This window comes from Aricia agestis, chromosome 12, assembly GCF_905147365.1.
Source record: "Aricia agestis chromosome 12, ilAriAges1.1, whole genome shotgun sequence".
NCBI lineage: Eukaryota > Metazoa > Arthropoda > Insecta > Lepidoptera > Lycaenidae > Aricia > Aricia agestis.
Window position 1 is genome coordinate 9,791,884 of NC_056417.1, and position 23,481 is coordinate 9,815,364.

The window sequence follows — 23,481 nt, forward strand, 5'->3', positions numbered from 1 at the left end:
TTTGCTTACATACTATTATTACATAACTTGATACCCTTTAATACAAAAACTACGCAACGGATTTTGATGAAAATTAGCATTGCAGTGCTCTGGACTAAGACTCAGTCTATAAATTACTACGAAAAATATAGTGTGACTAAGAAACTGTACTTACGCGGGCGAATCCGCAGGCAAAAAGCAGTATTAATGTAATATTAGCACATTTGAATTCATAGTAATGTATGCCTATCTGTTACCTCATAACGTCTAAAGTTTCAAACCATTGAACTGTTTTTGCTAAAATTTGGTATGGAGATACTTTTTGTCCCACGGAAAGGACATAGGATACTTTTGAACCCGGAAAAATATACAGTTGCCGTGCGATAAACGTATTTTTGCGCGGAGTTGCAGGCGTCATCTATGTAGTTGTTTATAATTTTGGCTACCGCTATTTTACACTTAATACAATACAAGTTGCGACCTACAATATAAAATATTTCATAACTTTCAAATATCGATAGGTAGCCGGTAGGTATTTTTACATGTGTTGCAATATCTTCATTAAAAGAGTGTAGATAAATATTATCTGCTAAAAGTAGGTAATCAATAAATTAGTTAAAGCTTTGCCGTCGATAAAGAAACATGTTTTCCTTAATTTTATCATTTCTTATTTCTGCTAGTGTTGTAGTGGTGTTTAGATATATTAATACGAAATATAAGCCGCCTGTGCTTGGGATATATCAGCAGGAAAACAAAAATTTCTGGCCTAAATTTCTGTTTATGTACGTCGTTTTAAAGTTGAAGCAGGTAGGTGGAATTTGCTTTTTCATACCGGATGTTTTCGGTATCCCATGCTCCATATAACTGTAGAGTGTGGACTCATGGGCGCCCTCGGTATCAACAGGAATTATTGAAATAAAAAGCATTTTGTAAGGTCCTATTACCATACCGTACAAAGATAGTTCGTAATGTTTCGGCACTAAATGTATTCTGTTGACGTAAATAGACAGTCACTGTTGTTAGTAAAAAGTAAAAAGAAAAGAAAGAAAACTAAAATCTGCACCCCTTGGAAATTGTTTCTGCCGGCGCCCATGTGTGGACTATGATTATTATTTATTAGTCATTATCTCGTTTCAGGAATTCTAAAGTCTAAATCCGGTTCATATGTAATGTATCTAAAGAGTGATTACACATTTTAGATATATAATATTATTATTATCAACATGCTACAGTTTTACATAATGAACCAAACTTTAAACTTTTGTAAATAATTAAATGTTAGGATGCATTCCTTTGCCGTGGGGCGCGTGAAATGCATATTTATTATTTTCTGATAAGATATCCTAAGAATACCATGCCTGTAGACATCTTTCTTGACTTATAAACACCTTATAAACCACTAGACGAAGCCCGCAACTCCGTTGCGCCAAAATTCGGTTATCGTTCGGGAACCGTACATTTTTCCGGGATAAAAAGTATCCTATGTCCTTTCCCGGGACTCAAAGTATCTCCATACCAAATTTCAGAAAAATCGGTTCAGTGGTTTGGCCGTGAAGAGGTAACAGACAGACAGACACACTTTCGCATTTATAATATTAGTATGGATGTATCATGTATGTAGGTACTGTCGTGTCACTAAGTTATTAATTATTATAGTAAAGGAAAAGACAGTGTGCCTAAAGTATACTCACTATACTGTAAGTTTACCGCTCACACACTTCGGCATCGTTAAAATTACTCCTCTTTGTATTAGCTTCATGCCTCTGACTTGATTTCAATGAAAGCAGTAAGCACCTAATCATTCACTAGGATCTATAAATAGGCTTATAACATAGTATTTATTAAGTATATTTACCAATTAAATAAAGCCTTTTTAATAGGTCTATTATATATTGATGATAATTATATTGACTTTAGTTAGGTACCTATACTATAATATTTATTGTTTAAGTTGAAAACCTATGTGTCGCGTCTTGCATCGGAATATGGTACCGGTGGGACCATACACGTCCAAGAGCATGATTTGGAGCTTGAACAGAAGTTCAATCTTGGCAGTTTCCCTAAGGTAGGTATTTGTGCAATTATCCTTTACCAATCTGTTTAAATAATTATTAGAGACTTGACACCAACTAGCCAACCATGGTAGTAGGGTAGACTGGGTACGGTTGTGACAATTTTGGTTTATAAGACAATAATTTTGTTAATTTTACAGCTAGCCAGGAAAATTTTGTCACAAACCATAGTTTATTTATTTGTCTACATAAAAATACTAATATATCATGCTAAAATACGATGTATTAGTCATGGAATCAATTTTAAAAGAAAGAGGGATATTGTCACAACCGACCACAACCCAAGGACGGTTGTGACAGTGGTTAGTCAGTAGTGACACCTTCAAAAAATGATTTATATTATTTTTATTTCATTAAAAATATACCATAAGACATCATAATCTTATTCTAAACAAATTCATCTAGCATATCAAAACATAGTCTATTTCTAAACATATTTATCGACCAAAACAACGACATCCGATTCATTTGATGAATTTCGCCGTTCTCTGTAAATAAGTCCTACATTTGACTTCTTCGTAAGTATTTTCGTATTGACTGATAATATCCTGCGCTCGTTTGGTCTTCTGCAAGCATTTTAGGACATCTAAGAAAAAATATAGGACATATGTATGTCACAACCGTACCCATAAGTTTTGTCACAACATGGTCACAACAGTACCCAACACAGAATTTCAATTATCAAACAAGTGCCACGAATCGGCTAAACGATTTACGTAAAAAATAATCACTTGTAGTTATCTACTAATGATCAACTTATAATAAGAAAATACACGACATAGGTTATTTGTATGCAAAAAATAGTAAACATTGAAATAAATCAAGCAAGAAAACTTACTTTTGACCGTTAAAAAGCAATGAGGGCCCCTAATAACGTTATCGTCAAGTGCTGGCGGAAGCATTGTTAGGAGAAGCATTCAGACTTGCAAGACGCGTCTTTCTCTCTTAGCACCCGTCCCCATATTCCGTATAGTTTCGCTGTTATGACGATTGTCACAACCGTACCATGGCACAACCGTACCCAGTCTACCCTACTATCAGATAGGAATTGATTCATAGGCAGACCTACATAGGTGGACCTACATAATTTCGTAGCATTCAGACAATCCTAGCCGTCAGATCACAACATTAGATTGATATTACCCAACTAAATGACACATCCGCCATCTGCCTATGCATGGGCGTAGCCACACTGGGGCAAGCTGGGGCGCTTGCCCCACCCCGGCTCTGACCTATAAGGTGCCTAATTATTAATTAAACAAACATCAGCATGATGGCTTTTATAAAGATTGAATACATAAACTAAATACTACATTATATTAAAACGCGTAATTCATAACACCGACTATTCATAAATAAAACTATAATATCTATCTTGTGTGTAATTGATTATCAAGTTACAAAAAAAAGGGGTTGGGGGGGGGGGGGGGGGCAAGCCCAAGGCTGGCTACGCCCACGTGCCTATGAACCAATTTCTTCGATGGTATACAAAGTGCGAGTAATAGGACAATGTAAGAAATTCCACGTTCTCATCGACCATACTTTAGCAACCTTATCCTGTTGTTAGAAGAAATATACTAGAACCGTAGAGCAACGTATTTAAAAATCAATGGAAAATGTCTACTATTAACTTATTACTTGCCTATACATCTTATGTTTTTCAGTCAGTAGATGCAGTGTACTTCAACGGGCTATCAAAGGAGGGTGACCGCGTGGTGTGTGGAGTAGCGAGAAGGCCGAATCAGGCCTGTGATGCCTTCCTCTACTTGAAGGTTAGTTGCTACTTAGGTTACTGGTTACCACCATAAGACGTCATCTTATATATAAAATTCTCGTGTCACAATGTTAGGCCGCGTACTCCTCCGAAACGGCTTTACTGATTTTAACCAAATTTTATATGCATATTCAGTGGGTCTGAGAATCGGCTATTGGGTACTTTTTATATTGATAAGTGCATTTGTTGAATAAATAATAGTAAATTATTACAACTCGAGACTGACGGCGACCATTGTTTGTGCGACGGGATAGCGATGGACGTTGCCATGGTGACATACTTATTTAGTCACTTCAATAAAATAATACGGGCGAAATACTTTATATGGCAAAGAAACGTTTGCCAGGACAGCTAGTATATGTTATAATAAATTGAATCCTATCGAATTTTGTAAGTAATTAAGTATTATGTAGTTAAGTCAATATTTTCTATGTTCAATTGCATGCTATTTGCATGGCAGAATGTACTAGAAAAATATAGGTATTTTAAATGAGCCTTTGTAACACTACATTCTTGCAATAAAAATATTCTATTCTATTCATAACAATCCATACTTCTATACTAATATTATAAATGCGAAAATGTTTGTCTGTCTGTCTTTTACCTCCTTTAAATCCCGGTTCCAGCACGATAAACGAATTTTGGCGCAACGGTGTTGTGGGCGTCATCTGCATTCTGCAGAGTGCAGACGTCGTCTAACTACACTCGGATTAACTCTAGTTCTCTAAACTTTGGCTCTTTTTCGTTCCGTAATCATACCTAACTCGGTAATGGGTTTTGCAATTTTTGAGTAAAAAAACCTTTAATAAAAATAAAAAATAAATCTTTATTTCAGCAAAAACATACATAATTCCTAAAAAACATTACAGTGTCATTTTTTGCTGTTTACATTACCAAATATTCTATTATAAAAAAAGGTAGATATCGCACTAGCGCGTAGTGCGTACAGTCTGATACAGCCAAATGAAGGTAAGTCCCTTCTTTTGTATTAGTTGCATGTTGGCAGCGAGTGAGCGACGAGGTGTCACGTTAGAATATCATTGTGTCACGTTTTTGACTTAAAATGCCAAGCTGCGTGTTTAGGAAATGCAAAAATTATAGTTATAAGGTAAAAAAGGATGAAAAAGTTACGTACCATAGAGTAAACATTATAGCAAGCTATAGAGTGCTTCTAACAAGGTATGAACTGTAAGCACGAGTGTGAACATATTTTTCTATAAGCGTCTTACGATGGCGCATGGAACATCACCAGACCTGCGTTATACGTTTGACAAGTATCTATAGAACTTCTGCTTACGATCGGCACAACGGGGAACGAGCGATGCGCGCGCTCTATAGCTTGCTAATGTATACTCTAAGTTACGTACTTACCACAAGTAAGTACATGAAAACATCTAGTAATTAATTTTTATTTGGATATTTTCCAACAACAACTAAAAAAGGATAGAAAATATGGACGACAACTGCAGCGTGATAAGGACAGATAATCGTGTGACATTTTAATCGCGCATGCGTGCCGATGTGCAACTCAAAGTACATAGCAATCCTTTTCTATATCATTCTTAACGTATTATATGTCGCATTCATTGTTGTAATTTATGGATATACCAGAGGTAGGTATTTATATGTCGTACAGGAACAAATTCTGAGGACCGCTTTTTATGAGCATACGCCATCTTTAATAAAACATCATTGTTACCAAATGATTAACTGTAGTTCTCACACTAGGATAACCTGTGTCGTGAGAACTGATGTGATTAACGGCCGTTCCCAATATTTGATCTATCTCTGGTTTTGCCCTACTAGATATAGGAATAGCTCACATTAGACATTAGAGACATATATTTTATGTCAATTCAATGTTAGCTGCGATAGGTTGTATGTCAAACCAGAGATAGATTGAATATTGGGAACGGCCGCTTAAACTCGGTACCACCACCATTATAAAACAATAGTATATAAAACTATATGTAAGTAGAAAATAAAATAAAAAATGTGAGTAGATAATGAAGGTTGGTACTTACTTGGTAAAAGTATAAAAATATTGTTTTAATAAATTAATGTTAAGATAAAATGGAAAATTTTAACTGTTGTGTCTGTGAGTATTAAAAATAATAATTTTTAGATGGGTGTTAGAAGTTTAAAAATTTTTCTGTATCATCGTAATCCAGGGATTTTAAGTACCTACATTGAAATCAAACATTTAGCCTTCATAGATGTACAATTTTTAATGTTGCATTTCAAGCATATTTTGTTATACATGTAAATGCCTAAAAAACTATCTATCTATCTATCTATGGACGCTTCACACCACGTCAGTCTGGCCCCGTGCTAAGTACCTGACGGATTTGTGTTACAGGTACCAGACAACGGAAATATATTTAATACTTTATACTATACATATATTTAAGAATTTTATTAAGTATACACATATTTAATACACATCCAGACCCGGGAACTTTGAAAAACTTTTTTGTTCCGTCGGCGGGATTCGAACCCGCGACCCCCGGCTTGAGCTGCCACACACTCAACCAATTGAGCCACAGAGGTCTTCAAACTTTGCATACTAACACTATTTTACTACATTTAAACAACTAATGAAATTACTTTTGCGTGTAAAAAAATCGACCCACCCCGCGCATTTCTGTTCAAGTCGCTATAATTAGTAAACGATTTACAGTTACAATAACTATAGCATTAATTAAATCCTTATTGTACTACCTTTAAAACGATACCAACATTTATTTAATACTAATTATATTTCTTGAGTTATTACCGTTTGAATCATAAGGAGAGAGGTGGGTCGATTTTTTTGCACGCAAGTGTATCTCTATATATGCATAGTGCTTGAAAAACCAAGTAGCTAACGGCCCTCGATATCTTGATTTTGACATAAAATGAATGAATGAATTGCCAACAGAAAATAAAACTCTCTCTTTTTTCATTATTCTCCCAGGTGAAAGATGGTGAGCTTCTCCTGTCTCCGCAGCTGCCGGACTCATACCTGTCCCAGACGCCAGAAGACGGTGATGATTACAAGGTGCAGGGCATCTCGGCACAGAACTTCATCCCTATGCGCACTTGGAAGGTCTCTTATAATGGGAAGATGAAGTAAGTCATACTTGGGGTTTTCACCAATACATTATAACGCCATCATTAATGTAACGCTAAACTTAATCGACGTCTTAAACTTCAAACTATATAAACTAGGCCTTTACATCCGTTATGGATGATTTGTACAGTATATTTCAGAGCGAAGTAACCACTCCTCAAATACTGTAGTGCCTGGGACAAGATTTTTAAATGTCCGTATGGTTGCAGAAGCGCATACGGCATTCTCGCAGCATAGTCGGCCTAATCCAGAGGAAAGAGCTAGTCAATACGTCTGGGACCAACTATGTGCGGGTTTCCTCACGATGTTTTCCTTCAACGTACGAGCGTCCGTATTATGTACTTGAGATCAGAAAATGTCTCATAGGTACACGCCTCCACCCGGGTTCGATCCTGCACCCTCTAAGAGTGCGAACTAAATGTCTACCCATTAGGCCACGGACGCTCCATATCACCAACAAAAATTAAACGTGTATCTAGCTGAACCGAGTTTATTCTCTGAACGCAAAATATTCAAGATTTAGCTTTTTCAAGATCTTATTTTTCCACAAAGCAATTCCACATTCCAGGTCTCGCGACAATCCTGACAAGACAGTGAGCGTGGTATCGGATCTGACTTGGTCGGCGGGCTGGGCGCCATTCGAGTACGACACTCAGATCTCCGCGCGCAGCACGGCGCGGGACATGGCGAGGGAGCCGTGGTCGCGGGACTACTTCCAGCTGTTGCAGAAGTGAGTAATATCTAGGTGCTGCAGAAGTGAGTACAACTTTAAGTGACAGAAGCGCACATCCAGGTGTTGCAGAAATTAGAACAACATCCAGGTAAAAAGTAAGAATTTAGCTACTGCCGAAGTGAGTTAATTTCCTTGTTGCAGAAGTAATGCTTCCAGCGGTTGCACAAGTACAACTTTAAGACAGGCCAAAAGTTTTAATTCCTGAAGTCGGTAGTTACTAAAACTTCGTGGAGCCGCAGAAGTATAACATCCGGTGTTTACAGAAGTACAACTTCCATCATTTCCAGAAATACAACTTTAAGACAGTCCAAAAGTTGTAATTCCTGAAGTTAGTAATTACTAAAACTTCGAGGAGCCGTAGAAGTATAACATCCGGCGTTTACAGAAGTACAACTTGCAGCATTTCCAGAACATGATTTTCAGGTTCTCAGAAGTGTGTATTCTTTACATCAACGTCACAAGCGGTGGCGTAACTATAGGGTGGCAGGGCTGGCTAAATGCCATGGGCCCCCGACCCAAAAGGGCCCCGGCCCAAGAGGCCGTGAGGTCAGAAAATGTTTAATACATTGCAATTTTTACTGATGGGGCCCAATCAATATGCCACGGGCCCCGGATGTTATAGTTACGCCACTGATCACAAGTCACAATTTCCAGTTACTGCAAAAATGTTGCACTATTTATTTACCTACTATCCCTGAATGAATGAAACTTAATAATATTATTATTTCAGATTGCACCAGAAACATTACGAGCAAATGGGATTCATAGCTGGCACCGTCACCATTGATGGGAAATCCCATGAGATTCATATACCTTGTGTAAGAGATAGAACTTGTGGTAAGTTTTATTATCTATTATAATCCTTCAAGGCTCAAGCCCCATAAGAGCATTTGTGATCGCGACAACAATAGAATACAATAGCATTTCCAAGAATCCGCGATCGAAGTAGAAGAATCTTTAACAGTTAAACAAATAAAATTGTAATAACTTAACTGCAGAAATGTCTCTCTTTAATGATGGGTCATTACCAGAGAAAATACTTGCAATTAATTAACCTTTGAGTAACATACTATTTCCAGAATAGACAGAATTATTATAGAGTATGCCGACTTAGAACTGATGTTGAAATTTTTAAATTTGACGTATTGTGACGAAAATCGTCGCTAGGGTTGTTAACTTGTTACCTACGAATTTAAAAATATGACATATTCGATGGACGTGTTCCTCTTTGGTCGTATTGTTGTTTGTGTTTTGGCAGATGCGATTAAAATTGTCAGAATCCAATTTTGAAAACTTTATTTTTAATATTTAAAAATAAATTATATCAGCCAGCGCGAGGCACATTCCGTTCATAATCCTAGTGAAACCCGACGAATTTGACAGATATTGAAACCTGTCCGTCTCTTTGCAGACGAACTACTGGTCGTTATGTCTATTGTGCTATTTCCTTAATAGTTTGTGCGTTTTATGATGATATGCGTGACACATTATAATTGACAATAGTAGGGAAGTTACCTAACAAAAATTTATCGATAATTTAAAAATATCGAATCACTTCGTAAAGGAATTGCAATCGAAATTATCGATTTCGTACTGACATTACAGTGGTGCCGGCGATTTAAGATGGCTGCCCTTTTTTATCGATTTGATTTCGATTCAAAGTGCCAATCTCTATTGCCATGGGTTCCATTTCATGCATCTGACATTTTTCAAATGTTTTCGTAACAATAATTTTATACGTACTCGTATATCACAGTTAATAATATAATTTTATATTAATAAGTTAGCATTTAACAACTTTTCATTTTTATTCATTTAGAATTATAGGAAACATTTTAACAATAAACATTCAATAAACAGATAAAACTAAATTACAATAAAAACTAGCGTAAAAAAAGAGAACAGTTCAAATATAAAAAAGGTTGTCATCCAGACTGCTGCCTTTAGGGAGAGTGCCCAGAATACTGGCCACATTGCCCCGCTGTAAGGCCAGGCTTAATCGCTGGCCAAAATACGCTCCAGCCCTCTGGTCACCTGTGCGATCTATGAGGCGGGATGATATAAGATTGAAAAACTTTTTCATATCATCCCCCCACGGACCTAACGTTTCAAACGCAAGCGGCAAAAATATGTAGTCACGGCTTAAAGATACATATTTTCGCCGCTTACGCGTTTGCGCTTCGGACGCCGCCGCACCAGCCGTCACTGAAGTTCCATGTAAATAGGAGGCCGCCAGTGTGTCGACACATGTTGCGTCCCACACCAAGCACCTCCCACTTTTCCATGGAACTAATGTTAAGCCGTCGGGTCTCTTGCCATCATCACGGGCAATACCATTCGGCTCTAAAATAGCCGGAACGTTGATGGAGACAAGAGCCCGACGTACAACATCATTCAATGCCGCGTGGCGCGACAGACGACCAGCGCTCCGCTGGCAAGAAAGCCCATGGTGACCCAGACGATCTACCATAGATCCACAAGGGCAGCAGTGTGGATGGTTTGTTGGCAAACCTAGTCGCAGACTGATGGCAAGGGAGAAGGTGGTATTGTCCAGTAACGTGCCTAAATTTGGAGATGGAAGTGCTTGGAGCCAGAGTCCAGATTCCCAAGTTGCAGCAGCCAGAAGACGGGCCCGCTCAGCCGCGTCGGAACTAGAGTTAACTAGCTTATCAAATACAACACGGCAAAGCGGCTCATCCCAAAGACGCTGCAAACAAATGTTGGCTGGAACGGCCCCATTGGCACTAGCTTCTCTCCAGGCTTCTAACGCGTCACTATAAAACGGAAAATCAAAGTTGCCAAAAGAAGGGGAGAGAATTTGGCGGGTCAATGGACTGGTACTATTTACTGAAGATAGAAAGGCTGGAAGAGCAACATCTGACACTTTCCTGATGCCGATGCCCCCAAAGCGAATAGGGAGTGATGCTTGGCACCACGCCCTATCCGTAAGTGAACAATTAAAAATATGGGTCAATATTTTACGGATGGCTGCGTCAATAGAGGCCAAACTATTGGTAAATTTCCAAACTGGAGAACACCTTAGAAAGTAGGTAAATTTTGGTACAAACAAGCAAAATTTGATAATTTGAAAGGCCATATGAATATTAATTTTTTCCAAACGATCACAAGAATTTTGAAATTTCAACATTTGTTCCTCTAGGAATAGTGGAATTGACTCCTCCAAAATAGGAGCTCCTAAAAGGCGCAGAGCGTATTTATCTATTACTTTAATACAAGGGGCCAAACTATTAAAATTATTAACCACAGCGGTTTTAGACTGAGTCGTAAATTTGTCACTAAAGAAAAGCTCGCATTTGGAAAAATTAATACTTAAACCAATTTTTTCCAATTCGCTTATTAAACACTTTAGGTCATTCCAAACGGTGGAAGGAGGGCCTGCAATGGTCCCATCGTCAAGATACCAAATATTTAATTTAGAAGTAAGGGTCGAAATTATTGGATGAATGGCTAAACTAAAAATAGCCGGCCCAAGGGGATCTCCCTGCTGACAGCCAACCGCAGAGTCGATCAAATGGCCCATATAAACGAGTTGAGTAGGCGTATTGTAACACTGCCATATAAAGGGATAAATGTCGGGTACCTTGTCTAAGCACTGATTAAGCAGGGCACGGCGGTCGACCGAATTAAAAGCATTCTTGATATCGACTTTGAGAACTACATCATCGTCACAGTTATGTATGAACCCCCTGAGGCTGTGGACAGCAGCTTCACAACCGCCTTTGCAACTGAAACCTAATTGAATCGGTTTGAATTCCTTAATCAATTTGGGGTGAATACTTTTACAGCAGATTTTAGCGACTATTCTACGAAAAGTGCTACCCACAGCAATTGGACGGATTCCGCCATCTTTTTTCTTTAGAGCACAGAGATTAGCACCGTATAGTACATTTAAAACTTCGGAGTTCACTTGCCCTGAAAGCATTAGGTTTACGAGATCCGTCAGGTCGCTCAGAAGTGTTTTACCAGCATCAGCAGTGGAACTACAGATTAGATCTTTGAGATGTTGCGGTGAAATCCCGTCCAAGCCACCTGCCGAACCGTTCCTAAAAGACATTATGGCAGACAGCACCAAACATGGCAGGAAACATTTGTTTTTGTAGATGGAATATAATTTACTAGCTGTTGCCCGCGACTTCATCCGCGTTAACATAGTATAATGACAAAGATGGATAGTTTTCTCCTTTTTGTTTTTGTGGTTCCTTATACAAAGGGTAAAATCGGACCCTATTTAAGCAAACGTCAAGCGCAAACGTCAATAAACTTTCATGTTTCTAACTCAAGAAATGACGGACTTTCATTGAAACTTTCTACCCCAATTTCACCCCCTTGGGGGTAGAATTACCAGAAACACTTAAATACGTATCCATTCATTTTTAATCAGTAGCACAAAAATAAAGTTTCATGTTTCTAACTCAAGAAATGACGGACTTTCATTCAAACTTTCAACTCCAATTTCACCCCCTTGGGGGTAGAATTTCCAAAAACGCTTAAATACGTATCCATTCATTTTTAATCAGTAACCCAGAAATAAAGTTTCATGTTTTTAACTCAAGAAATGACGGACTTTCATTAAAATTTCAACCCTTATTTCACCCCCTTCGGGGTAATATTTTCAAAATTCCTTCCTTAATGGGTGTCTACTTAATAAAACAACCCTACTTACCAAATTTCGTGGTTGTAACTTTTACAGTTTTTGCTCAGCGATGATGAATCAGTCAGTCAGTCAGTCAGGACATGTAATTTTATAAGTATAGATTACATTTTTTCTTTTTTGTTTTCTTGTAAAAAAAATCCGTAGCAAGGAATATGAGAACTGTCACCCATATCATCTTATAACGCACAAACTTAGTTTGTTAATTCTCTACATTGTAATCAAAACGTAGGAATGCACAGCCTTATTTTTTCTTAATTCATTTTACAAAATAAAATAAAACATTTTTGTTGACAGCAACAATTCGTGAATGGCGCAACTTCCACAGATACGTGCTGCATTTCATATTCCTGGAGAACGGGGACTGTATGGCTGTTGGTAGTGTGTCCCAGCCCTCTATATTGTCACAGTAAGTGTTATTGTTATAATGGTATTGTCATAGTTAGGGCCTGTTTCACCACTTCCTGATAAGTGCTGGATAGGCTCTCCACCACTTAACTTGACAGATGGAGTATCGAGAATCTGTCAAAAAAGTTGTGAATGCCTATCGCGCAGTTTATCAGGAAGTGGTGAAACAGGCCCTAAGTGTTATTTTAATAGTGTTAGAAGAGCGAATTTATATTGATACAGTATTGGGGTACAATGTAAATGTATACAGCTTTCTAGCTACAGCCTACATCTAGATTCTTCTAGTTGCCGTGCACGTTTACATTGATACGGTGGTGAACAGCGCTGGAATTCAGTGACACTGGCATCGTCTACCAAAGTACGGTCACGGTACCAAAGTGGTCTTTTAGTTTAAAAATTAAAGTTCAAAAATTGGTAAGCTGGATCTGTGTTTGACTTTACATATTACAAGTAAAGGTAACACTTTATCATTTAAAATATCAGTGTGAACAGACAGACACACTTTATTATTTGTATACTAGCATGGATTGTCGTCACATCGATTATCGATCCTTAGCACTTACAACAGGTAACATGCTATATTAATTTCCAGTAACATGCTATAGCAATTTCTAATAACATGAGCCATTTCCAGTAACAAGATATAGCAATTTCCAATAACAAGATAAAGCAATTTCCAATAACATGCTATAGCAATTTCCAATAACATGCTATAGCAATTTCCAGTAACATGCTATATCAATTTCCAGTAACATGATATATTTTCCAGCTTAACCATAGGCTACGTGTGCCGCAAGGACCAGACCGTGTGTGCAGTAGACAGCTGCGACTTCCAGCTATACCAGCACGGCGAGCATCAGATACTGCCCAAGGACTACGGCTTTACCTTTGAAGCTGGTGAGTCTTCAATAAGGGTGTTTGACATTCTATTTGCCACCAGCCTGCGTAGCATGGCACCATAGAAACGGTTCCTTTCTATGGAAGAATAGACAAAGTGACAGTTCAATAAGACAAAGTGACAGTTAGACAATGGAAATCCGCCATTTTGTCGATAAAATCTGTAAGTATGTCGATTCTTCCGTAGAAAGAAACCGTTTCTATGGTGCCATGCTACGCAGGCAGGTGCTGCTAATTGCTATGTAGCTATCGTGTCAAACTGCTGTCATATGTCACGATATAGCTGTCATACGCTTATTTGACACGACCCTAAGGCTACATAGCGGCACCTGGTGGCAAATAGAATTTCAAACACCCTCATTACTTCTCTCTCTTTATCGCTATTTTCTCTTTCATTCGTCTATGAATCTATAATTATCTATATCTATAATCTATAATCTATACTATATTATAAATGCGAAATAATATTATAAATGCGAAAGTATCTCTGTCTGTCTGTCTGTCTGTCTCGCTTTCACGCCAAAACTACTGAACCGATTGTAATGAAATTTTGTATACAGATAGTCTAAAGCCTGAGAAAGGACATATGCTACTTTTTTACTGGAAAAAAAGCGTTGTAAGGGGGTGAAAATGCGTAAATTTGTTCAAATTAAGTTAGTTTCAAAAATGCATAATAGATGGCGCCGTGCGTCTCTTACATCGCGCTAACGCTTGCCCAAAAGTCTTTCTATAAGATGTGGTATTATCTTACATTCGATTATTCGATAGTTATTTCTTTTTTACGTTATTTAATAAATTAGTACTTTATCTATGCAGTGACGTAACCTTAAACCTATCAATGATAAATAGTTTATGGGTAAAGTTGTGTTATTGGGGGGCTAAATAAGCTTAAAAATTTGGCACAAAATATAAAGTTTAATTAAAAAATTGAAATATTATGTGCACACTGCACAGCTGTTTTGATTTAAGGGGTACCAGGGTTTTTTACCCGACTGCCAGGAGGGTTATTTATAAAAGCTTTTGACACCAATTTTGTTGACATCGCGCGCTATAAACTGAAGTCCATGCGGACGAAGTCGCGGGCAAAAGCTAGTATTATATTATCAACTCGACCAATTTAAGTTTGCACGTTGCGACAGTGTGATGTTATCGACGCGTAGGTTAAACTTAGCTTGGTCGAGCTGTACACGTTGAACAGTATACGATCAGGGCTCCCGCTAATGGTAGCGCCCCTAGAGGATGGCGCTCGCGTGCATTGCACATATGGATGTGCAATGTGTGCAATGTACACGGGCGCCATCCTCTAGGGGCGCCAAATCGCCATCTTTAGGGGCGCCAAAACCAAGGATCCAAAAAATTTGCTTAAAGGGGCGCCAAAATCCATTTTTTGCACACAGGCGCCAGGAACCCTTACAGGGGCTCTGTATACGATAGCATTCAGACATGAGTAAAATAGATAAATAAGGTACGAGCTTTTACGCGCTCTGCGACCAGACTATAGAAAATGCTCGTATTTAGGTAAATACATAGGATTGTTGTTTCGCAATTCTACCTATCCCACTGAGTATAAAAAGAAGTTATAAGATTACTACATATCAATTATAATTCAGCATGATTATAACTAATTGACTTTGAGTAAAACTTTTAAGATCAATGTAACCAACCGTTTGGGCTATAGAAGATATTAATAAAATATTTTATTTATTCCCAGGTGGCGAGTCCTACGTAGCTCAAGTACAAGTTTTCGATGAAGACTATTTCTATATCGGCAAAGAGAGAGACACCAAGATATACGAGAGATGGAGCGACGTCATTATAAACGGAGTAAAGGGGGTTTCCTGCGTGGAATGGCAGTATAATAATGTTTAAGTAATTGTAATTTTGTATGCTATTATTAATTAATAATTTTATTATTTTTCTATTAGATTGTTTTATTTCGTTGGCGTTTTTAGGGGGGTATTACATTATCATTTATATTGGATCATTTCTATGATCATATATAGGATCCAATATATATGATCATTTGATCATATCTGCGTATTACATTATCATATTTCATTGATCCAATTTTACGTCATATGTGGTTACGATAGCCAATGGAGAGCGCTAACGCTGACAGGTATTGACGTCAGGGTTACTAGATCTCAGAGAATTCGATTTGTTAAAAGACATCGTCATTTTTAATATGGCTTGTTTTTTGTTATTTCAGCAAGATTATCCAAGTATATAATTAGAAAAATAATTACATTACATTATTTGAAACATATTAACGAACAAGAAATTAAAAACTCTTTTTTATATTAAATAATTGGCAACACCTATTTCTATGACCGTATTGGATCCAATCTCTCAGCAAATGTCAAAAATCTATGATCAAGGAAGAAATGAATCATATGTCTATATTACATTATCCAATATCATTGACTCAATGATCTCGGATCCAATATATATGATAATCTAATATCCCCCTTAGACATAAGTTGTTATAGTTAGATGTTTAAAAATCGATTCGGTAGTTTAGATGTTGTGAAAAAAATATTATGAACAATCAAAGATAAGTAGAATTTTCTGTAGGCGGTAAAATAAAACACATCGTGCAGGAAATTTTCTATTCAGAATAAACACTTAATGCACAAAATATTATGGACTAGCGATTGTCTTTATACAGAGTACATTGCACTAAAAGTAATATACACGTTACAAGTCCTTTTCATAAAGGCCCCTCTTCAGGTTAAACCATCATGGATAACCATAATTATCGCTATGATTACACTTTAAGCAGCCTTTCCCAAAGCGGGCGATAACGCCCCCTTGTGGGCGCTGAAGGTCTGAATGGGGGCGGTGTGGGACCCAGAAAAAAATCCGGGGGTGTAGTGTAGAGACTTGGAGGGTGATTTATTTTATCTGGACGCATTTTAAATTGAAACAATGGGGGCGCTAAAACATAATTTGTTCTTAAAGTGGGCAGTAGACAAAATAAATCTGGGAACCCCTGTACTATAGGCTATAGCACAATTATAGACGAATATTGGTCCATCATTGGCCAACGTGAACAGGTCGTATAAAGGTTTATTATTCGAAAATTGGTGGCATTATAAAAATAGACAGCCAGCAAGCATATTGATAAACGGAACAGAACAGTCATTTTACACTCCCTTTAAAGTTATTTTACTACTAAATTTAACGATAATCCATCTTATGTCATTGGCATAAAGGTCATGGCAGACAAAATAATTTTAAACGCACAGAGTACTCAGAGCTATACGAGTAGATATTTAATAATAAGGAACTTCGTTCCAATATAATATTTCTCTTGAATTCTTGATCCGAACAAAAAAGCATCCTCTTGGCCAAAATAACCTTATAGTTTTGTACTTAACGGTCTTCTACAATCTTATTTTACACAATTTTCGGACGTAGTCTATGGCATATACTATAGCTAATCTTTACATTGTGTGGATGTCCATAATAAAGGTGTTTAGGACTTGCTAATTATTTAAAAAATATAATCAATTTTAGCCATTAAAGACATAGGCTCAACAAAATATTTACTTGTGCAGGGAAAAACGTGATTTTAAAGTACATTTCAGATACCTTTAAGTATCATTAACAGCTGATGTAGCTTACAATTATTAAAATGTGTGTTACTGCTATGGCCTATGCTACAAAAGTAGATATTTTTTTTGCCAACTCGATGTGCAAACAAAATACAAACATGATTATATGAGAACACAAAATGTTTAAGATGCAGACCATGGAAGACAGTCGGATATAATGTAAGCCTAGCAATTAGTTCATTTTACCATCAGAGAATTTGACTCATTGACAAATGGCGGACCTACTTAGTCGTGAGTACCAGAAACAGAACTAACGAGTAGGCCGACTCAGAAGAGATCTCGATACGTTTGCCGTAGTATACATATCATATCGGCCGGCGCGCGCAGTACCAGGCCTGTCCCACTCGCGAGTGTAGGCATCGAACTGTAAGTACCACCCGCGGGTGGCAAATCACTAGGGACTCACAAGCAAGCGGTGACGCACGCGCAAGATTTTTCGTCGCGTATCTACTGTTTACTGATCATAGAGGGATTTAATTCATAATACTGATTTAACCTCTGTGACAAAATCGTTATAAATCTTATAAAAATGAACAATTAAAAAAGGCCAATGAAATATGTATTTGAATGAGGTATTTAAATACAAAAAGTAAATAAAAACTATACATACATAGCAAATAAACCAATTTCATACAAATAAACACAAACTACACAGAAATAAACACAAGTTACTATGTTTAAATTGTAGAAGTTTCCTGCACTATAATCGAATAAGTATATAAATCTACTATAAAATATAGGTTGGGTTACAAAAATTTTATATTACTATAAAAAGGTTTGCTATTCGTACCAGTAATTAAAAAAGATTATTTTGTTTTCTAAAAGGCGAAAACCTTGATTTCGTCAGAAAAGGTACGAGTTATGCAATGGAAAGGGAGCGGACATGTAGGTAAATATAATTGTAGGCACCTAGCACTGCGCGGTCGGAATTTGAACTTTATAGTATCGTAGCATGAGTCGTTATTTCTTTAAACGGGTTTCGCTAGTGGGAATTCTGTTGGTACAACTAATATATATTCTGTGGCAGTACTATTAAGCGTTACTAAGCATTGTGAAACATTTTTAAAGTGACAGTCACGCCCAACTCGCGTATATTCGCCCGTTTGTTTGAAGTCGAGGTACTCCTTAGTTCTGTCTACTCTATGAGTAACTCTTGTGTCCGCTGGGTCTGATATAATCCGACTAAATGACGTAGATCCGCCATCTGATTATGACTCAATTTCCCTGATAGTACATAAGTACAGTATGAGAGACAAAAGGAACAAAACACAACCACTGCGTTATAAAATAAAGTGTCTTTTGTATTATAAGCTAAGCTATGAACACATACAACAGAAAAATACATCTCACATCCAACATTATTCAGCTAAGCTATATTTTTTTTTATAAATTACTGCTATTTTTAATGGACTAGAAAAAAAAATACACAACTACTTTTTTTCTAAAAATTATAACATTGAAATTAATATAACATAATCATTATATTGAGTGTAATATATTTGAATCAACTGGACATAAAATCGAAAAATAAATAATTTTTTAATCAAAACTACGTTCCTAATATTAATATCGTCTTAAATCATTAACATTTAACACTATCAAAAACTATGTGGAATGAAGCCAAAAAATTACCTATGAATAAATACAAAATATTTATCTACTAACCTCCTTACTAATAAAATCTGAATACGATGATGAATTCACTTGACACACAAGGTGAAAACATTGTATAAGCTATCGTAACATTTTTATTTGTAGTTATTTTATTACTATATAAGGTGGTTAGGAAATAATAGATATTTACTAGATACAATAATATTACATCATTGAAAACGCTTAAAAGATTAATATACTCTTCCTTAAAAGCAACAGCTTTTTAGAATGTAGGGTCCCATTTTAGGGATAAATATTTATTTTATCTAATGTTCACGATTTCAAATCCCTTAATCTTTCTAAAGCACATTAAAATGTGATCTTCCTTTTCTAGATGTTCTACTTTTTATAATGTCATCCTATTCACAGTTTACATTTACCTATATCCATACTTTTATATCTTACGTGTAGTTTTTAGACAATTTAGACTTTAGACGATTTTATGAAATTGTTGTGCTTACTATCAATTAATTATAACCCGATTAAATTATGAAGACAATAAAACTGTTAAACATACATTTACCAGGCTGTACATCATCGTACATTTACAAATAATATTAGAAAATGTTACTGTTTAGTGCAAGGATGGCCAACCTTTTCGACACTTGGGCCAAAATTCGGAAATAAAATTTTACCCCGGGCCGCACTACCAAATTTTATGTATACTCGTAGGGCGCGCCAGATAAGTCTGCGCACAATCAAAATAGGATACTAATTTTTCCTATTAGAACTTAGAGCTTAGAACAAAAAAATTACTGTTTACTATAGCAAAGAAAACACCCCAGTCACGCGCTCAGTACATACGTTATTTTAAAGTCAGCCCCGCTTTATGTAGATAAAGCATGTGTTGATTTTAAAAGTAAAAGAAAAGAAGTGTTTAGTTTGCTTATTATAGTAGGTATGATAAGCTTATTTTATAGTATAAACTTTTTTGGCTTAAAAAAAATGTGCTTGGCTCCGCGGGCTACAAGGTAACAGACGGCGGGCCGCGTGTTGGCCACCCTTGGTTTAGTGTTTGATCTATTTATTTTAATGAGCTCAACAGGAACTTTTGTCAGCTCCGTATTTGTAATGTTATTTTAAAAAATTATATAATTTTATATTAGTAGCTGCTAATATTGTTCCTGCTAAGGTAAGGTAAACACCCAATTATTGGCACTGGAGTTAATGGTACAGAAAGGCCTATTATTGGCATTCCTTGTATTTAGGTGCTGCGCAGACGACAGACTATCCGTGACGTACTTTTTAGTCTGTGGAAATAGAACCTATGCAATTATATGCAGTAACGCACACGTCGCATATATAATTATTAATTGCATAGGTTCTATTTCCACGGACTAAAAAGTGCGTCACGGATAATCTGTCGTCTGCGCTGCGCCTTAAGGCGGACTCTAGACGGTCATCTTTATTGCCCAATATTACGAATTGTGCAATATTATTGATGGTTAAGGGTTAATATTGAACATTGCCGCACCTTTCAATCTTATTGTACAATAAATTATTGTTTAATATTATTGTAGGTTTAGGCTGCGTCCCCATCAGACACGGCGCGGCGCCGGCACCGTGTTACGGCACGACGCCGCCACCGTGATACGGTACGGCGCCGCACCGTGTCACGGTGCCGCGTACGGTGCCGTGTACGGTGCCGCGTACGGTGCGTCCCTATTCAGTCGATATTTGCGCTCGAACGAGAATGCTTTTCTGGACAAACACTCTCGTTCGAGCGCAAATATCGACTGAATAACACGGTGACTGAATAACACGTACGTAACACGGTGCCGGCGCCGCGCCGTGTCTGATGGGGACGCAACCTTAGGGGCTGCATTTAACAAAAAGGTGACGGTAGAAATTGGCTGGTCGTATAAAAGTATGAATCTACAACAATATAACATTGACTAGGACATCACAGCACCTAATGTGAATGTTCTGAACATTCTGAGTACAGTTAGTAAGGCAGGAGATATGCAGAGAAATTGATACATAGGTATCTGGCATACCTATGTAATTTCGTTGGGTTATGCCGATACAGCTCTAAAAGGCTAATGAAAAAACAAGGCCAGCAGCGCCGCCCACGTTCATTTAAAGCCTTGTCGCACTTTAACGCCGCCATATTGTTAAGTGTCGTATAAGTGACAGCTGTCACCTCAAACCCGCCTGTCACTTTCATTTAACTGAGGGGTTCCCAAACTGTGCGCCGCGGAAAGGCAAGAGGGGCGCCGTGAGTCGATCATTATCCACAAATATTATAAAACAAAATTATAAGTAATATGAATTATTATACAAAGCAGGCAGATGATTACATATTTGTTTGTTATTATTTACTTGCTTAACCTAACTATAATTATTAAAGGTTTTTATTTATGTATATTTTTGTAATAGCTAGGTTGAGTAGGGCGCCGTGACAAAATATTGACTTGTAAGTGCGCCGCAGGCTGAAAGAGATTGGGAACCCCTGATTTAACTTATAACACCCATTTTCAATGACTTAAGAAACAGCCCATTTTGCATGTGAGGAAAGGGAGAACCAACTTTGGTAATGATACCAACGTTAGTTCACCCAAATGCTATTATATTCTTGTAGGTCTGTCGTAGTTTGTCGAATGAACTTGTTACTTGACGTAACCCGACCAAATTACATGTATAAGAATCAATTTCTCTGACAGTACAATACATATTTTATAACCGAACTGGCAATCCATATAATTCTAGGCACCTAAACATGATTATATTCAATCAAATATACGAATTATACAATAAGAACACTAATGACATACTTACTACTTGAAAAGGATTATAAGTATAGACAAATCCTTAGAAGCTCATAAAATATTGTCACCCTACAAATTTAGATTATGTGCGTTTATAAAGCATTAGACTAGTAACTTTTTTTCTAAAAAGTCAACGTTCAAAGTCCTTTTATGTGACGCACTCATAAAAGTTTTATAAATACTAAACCTTAATTTAATTTTGACATAAACAATTTAGAAATTTTGACATAAACTATCCGTCAAACTTGTCATTAAATTAAAATTAACTAATCTTTAAATGTGTCTGAGGGCGGCCGCTAGTGCCGTAAATAATAAACTACGTTACATCACGTAGTTTAGTATCTAGAATGTCAATACGTGTTTGAACTTTGAATTAGCATGTAATTTTCATTTTGAGCAACATTTAATACTTAAATTGTGAATTATATAAGCATTCTACTAAAGAAAGCAAATAAATGTTCTGTCATTTATGACAAGATACTAAAACTAGAATACTATTGTAGTACTAAATAAAAATATTTAATATCAATTAAAAATATATGGAATACTGTTACATTTCTTTGACTAGTCATTTTTGGTATGCAAACATTACAACACAGGGTAGTTATTTTATAACTAATCATTAATAATTACATAATCCAACAAAAATTAAATAACAATGTGATAATATTGTAAAATTCTTAACACAATATAAAGTCCAATTTATAGAACTTTTTTAGTCAGCCGATTGAACACAAGTATTATATAATTTAATTTAGAAAAATATTCGAACAAAAACAATAATATAAAGCTAATAATAAATTATTTTAAATTAATAATGTCATTAAAATCATTATAATATGCAAAAAATTGCACTAAAATTAACTTTTGATCATCTTTCTGACTTCTGTATAGAGCATGACTAATATATTTATTTAGTAATATTTTGTTTTAATTACATTTGACAAACTCTGCTAAGTATATGTACCTACTTACTTTTATTTATTTATAGTATTGGCTGGTTTACTTTGTAAGTGACAGAAATGATTGGACTAATCATACACTTTATAAAAATAAAAGTACAAAAAAATAACAAAAATATCTTTATACGTTGCGACTAGGCATCATTCGTACGATTATAATACTTATTTATATTTTTTGTCATGTAGCCAAAGACTTAAATTAATAGATTTCTATTAAACTTTCTTTCAAACATGTAGCTTAAGGCACAGTACATTTGGCAAATTTTAGACTCTTTAAATAATTGAATCTTTAAAAATCATGGAAAGGGGTATGAAGATTTTTGTATCGAGCCTGGCCGACCTACTTTCCGCCGTTGTGTTTTTCCGCGTTCACGAATATTTTTAAAATTTGGCATAATATATAAAGTTTAATTTAAAAAAATGAAATATTATGTGCACACTGCACAGCGTTTTGATTTAAGGGGTACCAGGGTTTTTTTTATAAAAGCTTTTGACACCAATTTTGTTGACATCGCGCGCTATAAACTGAAGTCCACGCGGACGAAGTCGCGGGCAACAGCTAGTATCTTATATTGGTAAAACTTTGGCAGCTCAAATCTTTGAAATGTGACACTTTACGCGGTTTTGTTCAAGATTATTTTTTGTTTGTATTGATGTTAGCTATCCATTTTTGAAAAAAAATATTCGTGAACGCGGAAAAACATAATAGCGGTACAGTAGGTCGGCCAAAATCTTCGTACACCTTTTCAATCATTAGCTTGTATTCTTATGATTGATCATCAAAAATACTGCTACCTCGATCGTGGGAATGGCAGACAAAATAGATTTTCAATT

The 23,481-nt window shown here is 36.4% G+C and overlaps 1 protein-coding gene across 1 annotated transcript; it reads left to right on the top strand.

Annotated features, from left to right (window-relative positions):
- Positions 1-589: 589 nt before the first annotated feature.
- LOC121732474 lies at positions 590-15,532 on the top strand. The gene is made up of 9 exons (XM_042122357.1): positions 590-786; positions 1,931-2,044; positions 3,716-3,823; positions 6,782-6,936; positions 7,506-7,667; positions 8,401-8,507; positions 12,640-12,751; positions 13,520-13,647; positions 15,359-15,532. Exons 1-9 carry the CDS (start codon positions 622-624, stop codon positions 15,514-15,516), a joined length of 1,209 nt encoding a protein of 402 aa, XP_041978291.1. The 5' UTR covers positions 590-621; the 3' UTR covers positions 15,517-15,532.
- The last annotated feature ends 7,949 nt before the right edge of the window (positions 15,533-23,481 follow it).

Bases quoted from the DNA above. Each gene is read 5' to 3' on its own strand.
- LOC121732474 (XM_042122357.1), top strand. From the start codon at position 622: ATGTTTTCCTTAATTTTATCATTTCTTATTTCTGCTAGTGTTGTAGTG. The intron at 12,752-13,519 runs GTAAGTGTTATT...TATATTTTCCAG, and splicing joins CAGCCCTCTATATTGTCACA to CTTAACCATAGGCTACGTGT. The intron at 13,648-15,358 runs GTGAGTCTTCAA...ATTTATTCCCAG, and splicing joins CGGCTTTACCTTTGAAGCTG to GTGGCGAGTCCTACGTAGCT.